A 12,152-nucleotide genomic window follows, 5' to 3' on the forward strand; every position below is an offset into this window, starting at 1 on the left:
ACAAGGCAGCCCAGCTAGGGAAAGGGCATCCAAAGACAGACAACAGAGTCCATGTCAGAGAGAGCCCCCACTTCAGTCGCTAGAGGATCTACATGAAGGCTATACTGCCCATCAGTTATATATGTGTCGGGGGCTTAGGTCCCGTCCATGAGTGCTCTTTGTTTGGGCTACAGTCTCTGTTAGTCCCCAGTTAGTTGACTTTGTTGGTCTTTTGGAGTTCTTGAGCCCTCTGTGCTCTTCTATCCTTCCTCCAGTTCTTCCTCAAGACTCCCCAAACTCTGCCTATTTGGCAGTGGTCTCAGCATCTGATTCCATCAGCTGTTGTATGGAGCCCCTCAGAAGACAGTTATCCTAGGCTCCAGTCTGCAAGCATAGTAGAGTATCATTAATAGTGTCAGGGGTTGGCTCTCATGAGGTGGGTCTGAAGTTGGGCCAATCTTTGCCTGGCAATTTCCCTTAATCTCTGCTCCATCTTTATCCCTACACACATTTTAGGCAGGGTAAATTTTGGGTCAAAGGTTTTGTGGGTATATTGGTGTCCCCCTCCCTCCACTGGAAGTTCTGCCTGGCTAGGAGGTGGCCATTTCAGTCTCCATGTGCCCTGCAGCTAGGAGTCTCAGTTAGAATCATCCCCATATCATCCTAGGAGCCTACCCTGTTGCAGGTCTCCAGCTTGTCCCAAAGATGCCCTCCTCCCTTGGTCTCCCTTCTCTGTAAGCCCTCTCACTACCACCCTCACTCCCCACACACCTGATTCTTGCTCTTGCTCCCCTCCGCACTCCCCTTCCCACCCAGTTCCCTTACTTCATCCACTTCTGATATCTATTTTGTTTCCCCTTCTGAGTGGGATTTAAGCATCCTCCCTTGGGCATTCTTTGTTACTTAGCTTCTTTGGGTCTATGAATTGTAGCATGATTACCCTTTATTTTGCAGCTAATATCCACTTAAAAGTAAGTACATATCATGTATGTTTTTCTGGGTTTTAGTTATCTCACTCCGGATAATATTTTCTACTTCCATCCATTTACCTGCAAATTTCATGAGGATCCTGAGTTTTAAAATGCTTTCAAATCATTTGAACTCTTCTATTATAACAAATTTAGTCATGTTCCAATTTTGTTCCTGTGCCATCTTCAGTGACAAAATGGTTTTCTCATTTGTATGTATAAAAACAATGCCAGGAACAAAAACAAAACTCATGATTCAATGGATTTTGTTCTTTCTTTGAAAAGAAGAAAAGATCCTCTGAGATGAAGATTTTAATTTTGGCAATGAAGGGAACATTCGAGGCCCAGGCAGCTTTTAAGTTCAGTGCTCATAATTTATGAGATACACTGTAAGTCTTATCTTTTTGTCAGTTTTTTAGCTACCTGCTTGCTTATAAATGCAGATACAAAATTGTTTAATTCTGGGGCTGATGAGTTAGCTCAGTACAAGCCTGACTCCTGAGTGTGATCCCCAGAACCCACATGGTGGAGGGAGAGAATAGAATTCTACAAGTTGCCTTCTGAACTCTACACATGTGCCATGACACGCATGCATTATATCTTTGGTGTCTTTTTCTTTGTCTCTCTCTCTCTTTCTCTCTCACTCCATCTCTCTCACTGAATATATAAATGTAATAATTTTTGAAATTCTCTTAACTCTAGATGTTATTTATTATTACTGTGAGACATCTGGTTATTTGTTTATAAGGTTAAGGGCTAGTAATCTAAAGTCTTTCCTTTGGAAGGTACTATAAAGGACATCTAGTTCAGTGTAAGACTCCTTTCTTTTGGGGACAAACTGTTTATAACTACCCCAGCCTGACACCTGCTGGTCTCTTCTTTGTCTGTTCTGCTTTAGATATACAGGCCTTCTCTGTTCTTCAGCTTATCAAGTTCTTCTTTGTATTGCCTTGAATGCTTTTCTCACAGCGCTGTGCAAGCCGTGGCTTGCTTCTTTTCAGGGACAGGAATGAGATTTCTCGGACAGGTCACTGTCAGACCACCTATCTAAAGGACCCTTCCCTGTCTTCTGCAATGACTTTAATTTTTTAATAATAATTGTCACTCAAAATTATCATGTCTGTTTGTTGCCCACGTCCCCTTAGCTTCATGAAAGCAAGAGGCAGGCCAGTGTTCACTAGTGTACCCTGAAGCCTTTCTAGCATCAGCTGGCCTGTCGGAGGTATCTGACACACATGTCCAATGTGAGCTTCATGAATATGACTGATCCTTTCCTAATCACTACTGTTCTGCAATCTGTTTCTTTTCCGCTTCTCCCAGTACTCTTCATTCTTCTCCCTGAAATAAATCTCTACATCCGCTTCCTCTTTCAAACAGGTTCAGATGGGATGTTAGTCATTTCTGATAGAAGGCAAACTCAGTCTCTTCTTTAGCTCCTCATCAGGTATGATTTTAGGAGTGGTCACTTTGGTTTATTGTTCCTTGATGGTATTTTTGCTTTGTTACTATATCTAACAACAGACGTAGTATAATATGTAGAGTTAGGCCTCAGCAAGAGAAAGGACAGACTTTTTTGTTTATTGATGCAGTGCTCAATGCTTTATGAATTTTCTTTTCCTCCAAATAAATGGTTAAGAAACTAAATATATATGGTGTCTTAGAGTCATTGTGAATTCTGAAAAACATGTTTTATTATTGAATATAGCAGCATAGAAATACCTAAAACACAGACAATAGTGAAAAAATATGAGTGAATTGTTAATTAAGACAGCAATTAAGAAACAGAAATGGCATCTCCAAAAGACCATCTTGGTATGCATTTCTTCTCCATTTTACTGCTCCCTAGATGTAATTAATATCCTGAATTTTGTAACAAATACATAATCACATATATGCCTATATGGTTTGTGGTTTAGTTTTTCTGTTTTTATTAGTTTTCTGTTGTGTAATAAGTTGCCACTAGCTTACCTCTGAAAATGACCCATATGTATTTGCTCAAAGTTCTTTGGGGCAGAAGTTTACCCTGGCATGGTTAACTTTTCTGTTCAGGAGATGTTGAAGCTGACACTCTGACTCTTGTATTTTTAAATTTTTGTTAATAGGCTCTCTCTATGCACCCCAGACTGGCCTCAGTCTCAGTCCTCTAGCTTTACTCTCCCAAATGCTGAGGTTGCAGTCCTGTTCATATTCTACCATATCTACCTTTTTTTTAATAAAGTAAATTGTAGCTTTGATTTCCAAGGTCCAAGAATTTCTGACACAAGTGATTTTTTATATTTATCGTATATATCCCTTTTAACCTTGAGATTGGTGATTAGTTCATTTATTTTCAGTGTATGCATTTTCTGATGTATGAGTATTAGTTTCCTTTCTTCTTTAAAACAAACAAACATTTGCTTTGTGTAGTTGTAAGTGTGTGACATATGTGTGGAGGTCAGAGGACAAGGCAATCTACAAAAGCTGGTTCTTTCCTTTCATGATATGGGTCCTGGGGATTGAACTCAGGTTGTCAAGCTTGGTGCCAAATGCCTGTGCCTGCTCTCATTCTTTAGACCTTGGCAGTTTCCCTTTCTAAATATTGATTTAGCTTCTTGTCATACATTTGCAGCTTTGTAATTTTTAAGTGTTTTGATTTCTTGTTTGACTCAGTAATAGAATATTATGGGAATTATTAATTTCCACACTTAATAATTTTTCCTTTATTTATTGTTTGTTTGTTTTTCAGTATGGTGTTTCTCTGTGTAGCTTTGGCTGTCCTGGACTCCTTTTGCTTTGAACTTACAGTGATGCCAATGCTGGGATCACAGGCATGGGCCATTGCACCAGCTCCAATTATTTCTTTTGTATTTGACATCTCACATATTTTAGTTAGGGAGAGAGACTATGCTCTGACTTCATCCCTTGTAATTTGGTTGGAATTATAATTATGGCCTAGCATGCCATCAGTTTTATAAATGTCTATGTGCTGGAGAATTAGAGAACAGGTATTGTGTGGTGTTTTTAGAAACCATCTAAGATCTTCTGAATGCTGACACTTTTCTTTTTCATTGAGTTCCTTTTGTGTTTTGCTACTGTGTTAGTATTCTAACTCATTGAGTTTTGTCTCCCCCCCTTTCCGCTACCCAGTCATAAAAATGCCTGACTTTTTTTTTTTTTTTTTTTTAGTTTTCTTCTACATGAATCCTGCAGGTATTTCATGGGCTATCTTGATTATTTGACTATTTCCGATTCTTTGAGTCACTTTCTGTTTCAGCTGTTTGTTTCTGTTAGTTCTTGCTTATGGGATCTCACCTTGTATTTCTGTCCATCTTTGCTCCCATTTTGTACACTGTAAATGAGAAATGATTTGTGACACTATTATGAGATCTAGATTGGTGCTGTCTTTCCTAGAAAAAATAATCCCCCTTTTACTTTACCGTAGACCAGTGATACCACCAATCTGAATGTGGAACCATCTTAGTCCAAGGTATATGTAGAGGTTTTATATAGATCTGTCCAAGCATTGACATATTGCTGGCTTACTTTGTTCTGAAATTGAAGCTTCTTCTGGGCTCCAGTTTCTAACCAGCTTTGTCCTTTTGAAACACCCCTTTCTTTGATATCCGTGCCCCTATATCTGTAAGGATTTCATAAGCAACCTGTTTTTCTTTCATTTTTTTCTATTTCTTCAAATTCCCAAAGAGATCAAAATAGAGTGATTTTGGCTACCTCTCTGGGTTCTATTCTTTTGCCTTGATTTGAACCAGATACGTCTTTATAAATGTGTTAACTATCAGAGCTTTCAAATTCTTTTTTACAAAGTATTTTCCCCAGTATTTGTATTTGGCCTCAAAGACACATTTCATCCAAGTTATATAATTTGCCATTAAAAGCAGCTAAAATGTCTTCATTTTTGTATCATTTTTTTTCTTTCAAGATTAATCAATGTTATTCAGCTAAATTTGACACAGTGCTTGTTTTGTTGTTTTTGTTTGTTTGTTTATTTGTTTTTTGTTTGGTTTTGTCTCAGTATGAATACCGGTAGTTAAAACATTGAGTTTGACACCAGTGTTATATATGCGCTGGCATATTTAAATTGAGATTCTCAGTTTACATTATTTGGGTTGCCACAGAGACTAGGTGATAACAAATCTTTCCTGTATCTCTTGCTGTGGATCTATTTTGGGTGCTGGGCCTTCTTAGTGGAGATCATTTAATTTTTACCACAGTTCCTTTGAAATGAGCTACACCATATTTGTCAGAAGAGTAGATGCTTAGATGTTCCCTGGGTCTTTCAAACCAGCCTTAGAAAAGGAAGATTAAATCTCAGAAAGACCCTGAGTATCTTTTAACTGGACATGATAGTTGTGTCTCTTCATATGGCTCGTTTCTTATCACTGCCATCTCCACCCTCACATTTGTTGAAAAGCCCTCCCTGTTGGAAAGAAAATCTCATTTTCTTTCTTTTCTACCTATATTATTATCTGTTTGGAGTTTACCTCCCTCTGCACAATGAAAAGCTCTATGATGGTGAGGGCCTAGGTTATTTATTCACTATGGCTTTGTGTGTCTTTTCAGTTAATCAGTCCATTATTATTGTGTCTGTATGGTGTGTGTGCGTGTATGTGTTTACCATGGTGACATGAGAGTAGAGGTCAGAGGTCTGGTCTTTCCTTCACTATGGGCTCCAGGGATCTGTACTTAGGTTATCAAGCTTATGTGGCAAGTGTTTTTCTTGTTGAGCCATCTCACTGACCCTTGTGGTTCTTACTTACCTACTCCCTATGACATGAGAGACAGTCCTGAAGTGAGTGTTAAATCAATAATAGAAGAGTTGGGTTTTTCCCAAACTATAGCATTGTAAGACAGATATTCAAACAGATGCCTGTGATTCCAGCACTCAAGAGGCCAAGGAAAAGGAGGATTGCCATGAGTTTGATGCCAGCCTAGGTTATAGATTTTGTGACTGCCATCTTAAAAACGATAGCAATGCATGATTGTACCATATGTTTTACTGACTATTATAGTAAACTCTTAAAACAGTGGTTCTCAACCTGTGGGTCATGACCCCTTTGACAAACCTCTGTCTCCAAAAATATTTACATAACAATTCATACCAATAGCAAAGATGCAGTTATGAAGTAGCAATGATAATTTTATGGTCGGGAGTCTCCACAGCATGAGGAACTGTATTAAAGTGTCCAGCATTAGGACAGTTGAAAACCTCTGCATTAGAAATCTATACTTACATGGAAGAGACTTGCTTTAGTTTCCTAAGGGAGGTATAGTGAAAGGTGGTCAGTGTGATTGGAGCCAGGCTAGCAGATGTTCCCAGAGGGTGAGCGTTGAGGCATGTGGCCTACGGGTGGGCTTCAGCCACTACTTTTGATGATATGGGAAGTCACTCCAGAATTTCAATGAGAAGTAACATGACCTGATTTACTGTAAAAAGTTACTCTGAGTCTGATCAGGATTGTAAGAAGTTGTAGGGGTATGGTATTATTGTTGTTGCTTATTCTTTGTGTTCATGCCTGTTCCATGGTCTTAATTTGCCAGTCTGGTGTCAAGACCACCTTCTTAATTTCCATTCAGTATATTCTCAGTATATATCTCTCAGTATATTCTGTTGTATATGCAGTCAAATCCTCCTGCCTAAGCCTGACTTCCATTTTTGTTATCTTAAAAAAAACATTTATTTATTTAATGTACATTTGTGTTTTGCCTGCTTGTGTGTCTGTGTGATGGTGTCAGATCATGGAGTTACAGACAGATGTGAGCTGCCATGTGGGTGCTGGGATTTGAACCCTGGTCATCTGGAAGAACAGTCATTGCTCTTAACCACTAAACCATCTCTCCATCCATCCTGAATTCCATTCTTATTCTTTTCTCCTTATACAAAGAGTATTGTTTCTATTGGTAACTCTGCTCTTCCATGTAGATTTTGAGAGCAACTTGTCTTAATTCCTCAGAAACCATGTGGGGGCTTGATTAGAATTGAATTGAAGGAATTGGCATTTTTATAGCATCCAATCATCTTAGCCTTCAAATTTGAAAAACTTGTATTCATTAGGGTTTTCTTTAATGGCTTTAGATACAGTCTTATATATTTGTGTTAGAGATCTTCGATAGCTTTCATGTTAAATCCTAAATTCTTCTTTTGGTTCTTATAAATGTGGTCTACTATAGAACATGCTTATTTTTTACTAATGTTTACAAAGGTAATTAATATTTATATATGAAGCCTATGTTTAGCTACCTTGTTAGATACTTAAATTTCTGATAGTTTACCAGTTATTATCCTCTCAGTTTTCTTTTCTTTCCTTCCTTCCTGCCCCCTCCCTATTCCTTCCTAAACCATACTTCTACAAGCAATAACTGCTTTAAAAGGAAATGAATACAAACAAAGAAATTGCCTTTGCTGCCTATGGTATCTGAAGCTTTTTAAAAATAACTGTCTCATGTAGAGTAGGTAAGTTGACAGGAATTGTTCTTTTAGACATGATGATAGGAATGTAAACTGGGCATTGTAAACTCCCTTCTCTTCTGTGCCCCATTTTTCTTTCTCACATTTTATCTTTTTAAAAAATCATTATTACTCTTTCTGTATATGTATACATATGTGGTCAGAGGACATCTCTTGGTAGTTGGTTATTTCCTTTCATTATGTGATACCCGGGATTAACTTCAGGTTGCAAAATTAAAAGTCTTTTTTATTATCTGAAGCATTCTCAGCCCCTCTTTTTTGATTTGATTTGATTTCATTTCATTTGCACACAAGGTCTCATTTGTTGTTCAGGCTGGCCTTCTGCGCCCACCTTCTTTCTGAATGCTGGGGTTACAGGCATGCATCACCAATTCTGACTCCCTTTAAATTTATAGATAATATCTGTAGTTTCTGTTTTGTATCCCTTTTGAATCCTCTACATTTTATCAGTTCATGTATGTGCATGTGCCCCATACTTTGCTAGTAAGCCTAGAACCTAACAAGATGATTGAATATTTTTAAAAATAAATATGAATAGGTAGAGTTCATTGTTATGTTTTAATATTTATTTTAAATTCATATTTGTGCATATGAATGTGGTACCCAGAAGGCCAGAAGAGGGCAGCAGATTCCTTGGAGCTAGAATTGTAAGCATCTGTGAGCAGCTTCTCTAGGTGCTAAGAACCAAACATCGATCCTTTGCAAGAACAAAATTCTCTGAACTAGTGAGCCATCCCTCCATCCCCAGTAGATTTAATTAAAAGAAAACCATGTCTGATCATTTACTTTTAAGACTATTGGTTGCAGGTGCTCTTTTTTTTCCTTCTGAGTCAGCATCTTGCTCAGTAGACCAGGCTGGCCTTGAACATACAGAGATCCTCCTGCCTTTGTCTTCTAAGTGCTAGATTCATTATGCCTGACTGTTGCAGGGTTCTATATGGTCACACATCTTTATCTGGATAAGAACATTTAAATCTCATTTAATTATGGACATTCTAATTATTTGAAAGTCTTGCCCTAGTTTACGTCTCCACCATCATGTTTGAAAGAACACTTTCTGTCTATAAATCACATGGGGTACTCTTTTATTTTTTAATTTGACATTCCACAGGAAACGAGGAATTATCTTTGTTTAAATTTATTTCTTCCTTTTAAAACATTGGGTTTTAAAAATTTTGTTATTGTAGAAATAGGACACATTTTTTTAAAATAAAAGAACTACAACAAACAAAAAACTAGAGTATTTTTTATAGCCTAAGTATTATCTAAGTCAGTACTGAATAATCTGTAAGCATTTAAATTTTGTTTGTTTGGGGTTGACTTTCAACTCCCAATTTGACCAAGGCTAGGTATGAACTTCTGATCTTCCTGCTTTAACATCCCAAGTGCTGAAATTACAGTCATAAACACCGCACCTGGCTAGATTTATGCCTCTCATTTCTAGTAGAATTGCCACAGAAGTAGTGTTGTGGTGTGTTCTCTCAGGAGACATGTAATGTTGGTTTCTTCCATTAGTGACCATGTTAACTTTGATCACTTAATTATGGTATGGCTGGAATGATTCTTCAGTATATAATTACTCCTTGTCCTTTTGTAGTTAATAGGTACCTGGTGGGTAGATAGTCTGAGACAAGATATATTGTTTTTCCTGTAACTTTCAACTATAAGTTTTAGCACATATTGATGACACTTCCCTAAAGTAATTATTACTAGAATGGCTGCCAAATGGAGATTTTCTAATTCTATTACTGCCTTTATTATTTGTTATAAAACTTCATAAAAAGTTTTGCCTGCATTTATTTATAGATATATGTTTTATTCTACAGACTATAATTTATTAATATCTTTATTTTTTAACTGTTGAATATTACCCATATGGCCAGAATGAGTCAGTTTAGCTTGGCTGCTGAGCCCATTTGACATGTCCTGATTGTTTTTTGAGCATTTCTTTACTTTCTGGCTCTGCACTTATCCTGTCCTATTCCTGAATTAATCATCTCTCCAATGAACTGGGAATCTTTTCACTAGTGTATGCACTGTGCTCAGAGCTATTGATGTGCCATTACTTGTATGCTCACTCTCTCAGGGCATGGAGCTTTAGAATATGTATATGTGGGGACATAAACACTTAAATATTTTCTTGCCCTTTCATATTGCATTTCCCTTTTGTAATATTAAGAAATAAGGGTCTTATTTCAGCCTGGGGAAAGTAGGGTTCCTAAGGCCCTACTCCTAGCAGAGGAGCCATTGGCAGTTGATAGAAACTGTCAGTTTTCTTTAGGGATGTGGCCCAGGGTAGGTTGTCCGTGCTCCAGTGGATGGCGCCCTACATCCATGAACATTCTGGCTGCACTAATTGGATTATGTGGGTTATTAAAAAAGAGAAGGCATGGAGTTTGGAAGGGGAGTTGATGGTGGGTTGTCTATGAGGAGTTCAAGGCTCTAGTTGAAGGAAGCAGGGTAGAGGTGCGTGTGTGTGTGTGTGTGTGTGTGTGTGTGTGTGTGTGTGTGTGTGATGTATGCATGTATGCGGTTCCAAAGAATAAATTTTTTAAAAATTAAAAACAGAAAACAGAGGTCTCATTATTCACTGTATACTTACCTGTTCATTTCCCGGTATACATAGAGAAGTTTCTTGTCAGCTGTGTGTGATGGAATACAGCATTAGTTTCAGCACTCCAGCACACTGGAGTCAAGAGGCATGTAGATCTCTGAGTTCCAGCCGGGGCTGCATAGTGAGACTCTGTCTTCAATTAAAGGTTCTATCACTGTTAAAGACACACATCTAAGATCTAAGTGGCTGAGATGGTTGAGCACAACATTTATTTTTGATTTTAGATTGAGGACACTAAGTGCTAGTTTCAGAAGTTAACTGGTCCTTCCCTTCTCTAGTTGTGGTCATGGTATTAATTTTAAATACTAAGGTTCATTTCATGTGAAGTTCTTTCTTCCTATGCTATCACAGCATATGATACATTAACATGGATTAAAAATCATTAAAAAATAGATATGATAGGTTGAGCATTGTAACATGATACTAATGGTGTTTCATTGTGTTTGTTCTTTCAGACGCTCATTTAATACTTCAACATTGAACAAATGTATAAAAGTTTCTTGCCAAGCACTGAAAATTTCTTCGTTGGAACATTTTTTTTCCTACTTACTGAATAACTTTGTAGAAGATCCTTTTTTGGTGCCATGTTCCATGGCTTACATCAAAAAAGGAGTTTGTCTTCATGAAGATTCCTAACATTGGTAATGTGATGAATAAATTTGAGATCCTTGGGGTTGTAGGTGAAGGTAAGTTAGAGTTTCACATTTGAAGTTTGGAGTGTTATATCATTTTCTACATCACCAAAACTTTATTCAGATCCTCTTAATTTAGCATCTTAACTCAGATATGCACCTGAGTGTACAGTAGTAAAAATAAAACTGCTCTTCAGCTATGTGGTTCTTACTCTCCAAGTGAAAACTAATAACATTTAAAACCATTACAAGTTTAATAGATTTTTGTAAGACCAAGTCTCTCTGTATAGCCTTTACCTTCCTAGAACTTCTTCTATAAGACCAGGATGGCCTTGAATGCAAAGATTCCCTTGCCTCTGCCTCTAAGTGCTGGGATTCAACACATAAACCACCATACTTGGCAATCAGGGACATTTTTAAACTGACCTGATTTCATTCTTTTCACTAGTATGGTTTCCTTAGTCTATGTATTTTTATTATTGTTACATTTTATGTAATCTAAGCTTACTTTTAAATAACATAAAATTTATTTGTACTAGATGCTAAACAAATGGATAAATAACTTCCATTTCTTTGAGAACAACAGATTACAGTTTATAAGTATGGAGTTTGGTTATATTTTTAACATCTTAAATCAGTATGCATGATATGGTTTTAGTGCCATTACTTTTTGTTTTCTTGTAGAGCATACCATGATGCTTTTATGCTTAAGATACTATTGATTTGTGAAAGTATAATTCATTTTCAAAAATTGAATCCTAGAAAAAGAAATCACCCTGATTTTCTTGCTTAGTCATTTTGATTCTTAGAGATAACTTGACAGATACTTTTAAAAATGGTTTTAATAGGATATAAATGAAAATGTTTCTTAGCATTTATAAAAAGCAGATGTTACCAAAGTTTTGTATTTTTGGTTTTTAAAATAAAATTTGAATTTCAAGAATTTAAAATTTTTACAGAGCTCCTCAAGATTTTAATATTAGGTTGGCAAATCTTTCTCAAGTAAATAGAAACAATGAGAGTCTGATTATTAATTAAGTGCTTGTTTCAAGGTTTGAAGTTCAAACCTTACCAGAAACTGGTCCGCCTTCCTTCACTAGTTCACTCCTTTTCATTGCGTCATTTGTAATATGTAACAAAAATTCATTGTTAGTCTCTTATCTGTGTTATAAAATTTGCCGTTGTGGGCCAGCAAGATGGCTCAGTCAGTAGGGGTGCTTGCCACCAATCCTGAGACTCTGAGATTTGTCCCAGGACTCACAAGATGGGTGAAGAAAACTAACTCCACAGGGTTGTCCTCTAATATTCATATGCACAATGGGACACACACACACACGCACACACACACACACACACACACACACACACACATACACACGCTCATGCGTGCGCACACACGCATACAGAGGCACACATTTTTTAAGACAGGGTTTCTCTGTGTAGCCTTGGCTATCCTAGACTCACTTTGTAGACCAAGCTGGCCTCAAACACAGTGA

At 37.1% G+C, this 12,152-nt stretch overlaps 1 protein-coding gene across 4 annotated transcripts in view; it reads left to right on the forward strand.

Moving 5' to 3' along the window:
* Positions 1-12,152, forward strand: part of Cdkl5 (cyclin dependent kinase like 5) — a 170,553-nt gene that overhangs the window by 50,973 nt on the left and 107,428 nt on the right. For all 4 annotated transcript variants that reach the window (XM_051141721.1, XM_051141722.1, XM_051141720.1 and 1 more), the window contains one exon: positions 10,480-10,710. In XM_051141721.1, the coding sequence (XP_050997678.1) occupies positions 10,647-10,710 (64 nt within the window). In that variant the 5' untranslated portion in view covers positions 10,480-10,646. The remainder of the gene's footprint in view (positions 1-10,479; positions 10,711-12,152) is intronic.

The sequence above is a fragment of the Acomys russatus genome, chromosome X, assembly GCF_903995435.1.
Source record: "Acomys russatus chromosome X, mAcoRus1.1, whole genome shotgun sequence".
Lineage (NCBI taxonomy): Eukaryota > Metazoa > Chordata > Mammalia > Rodentia > Muridae > Acomys > Acomys russatus.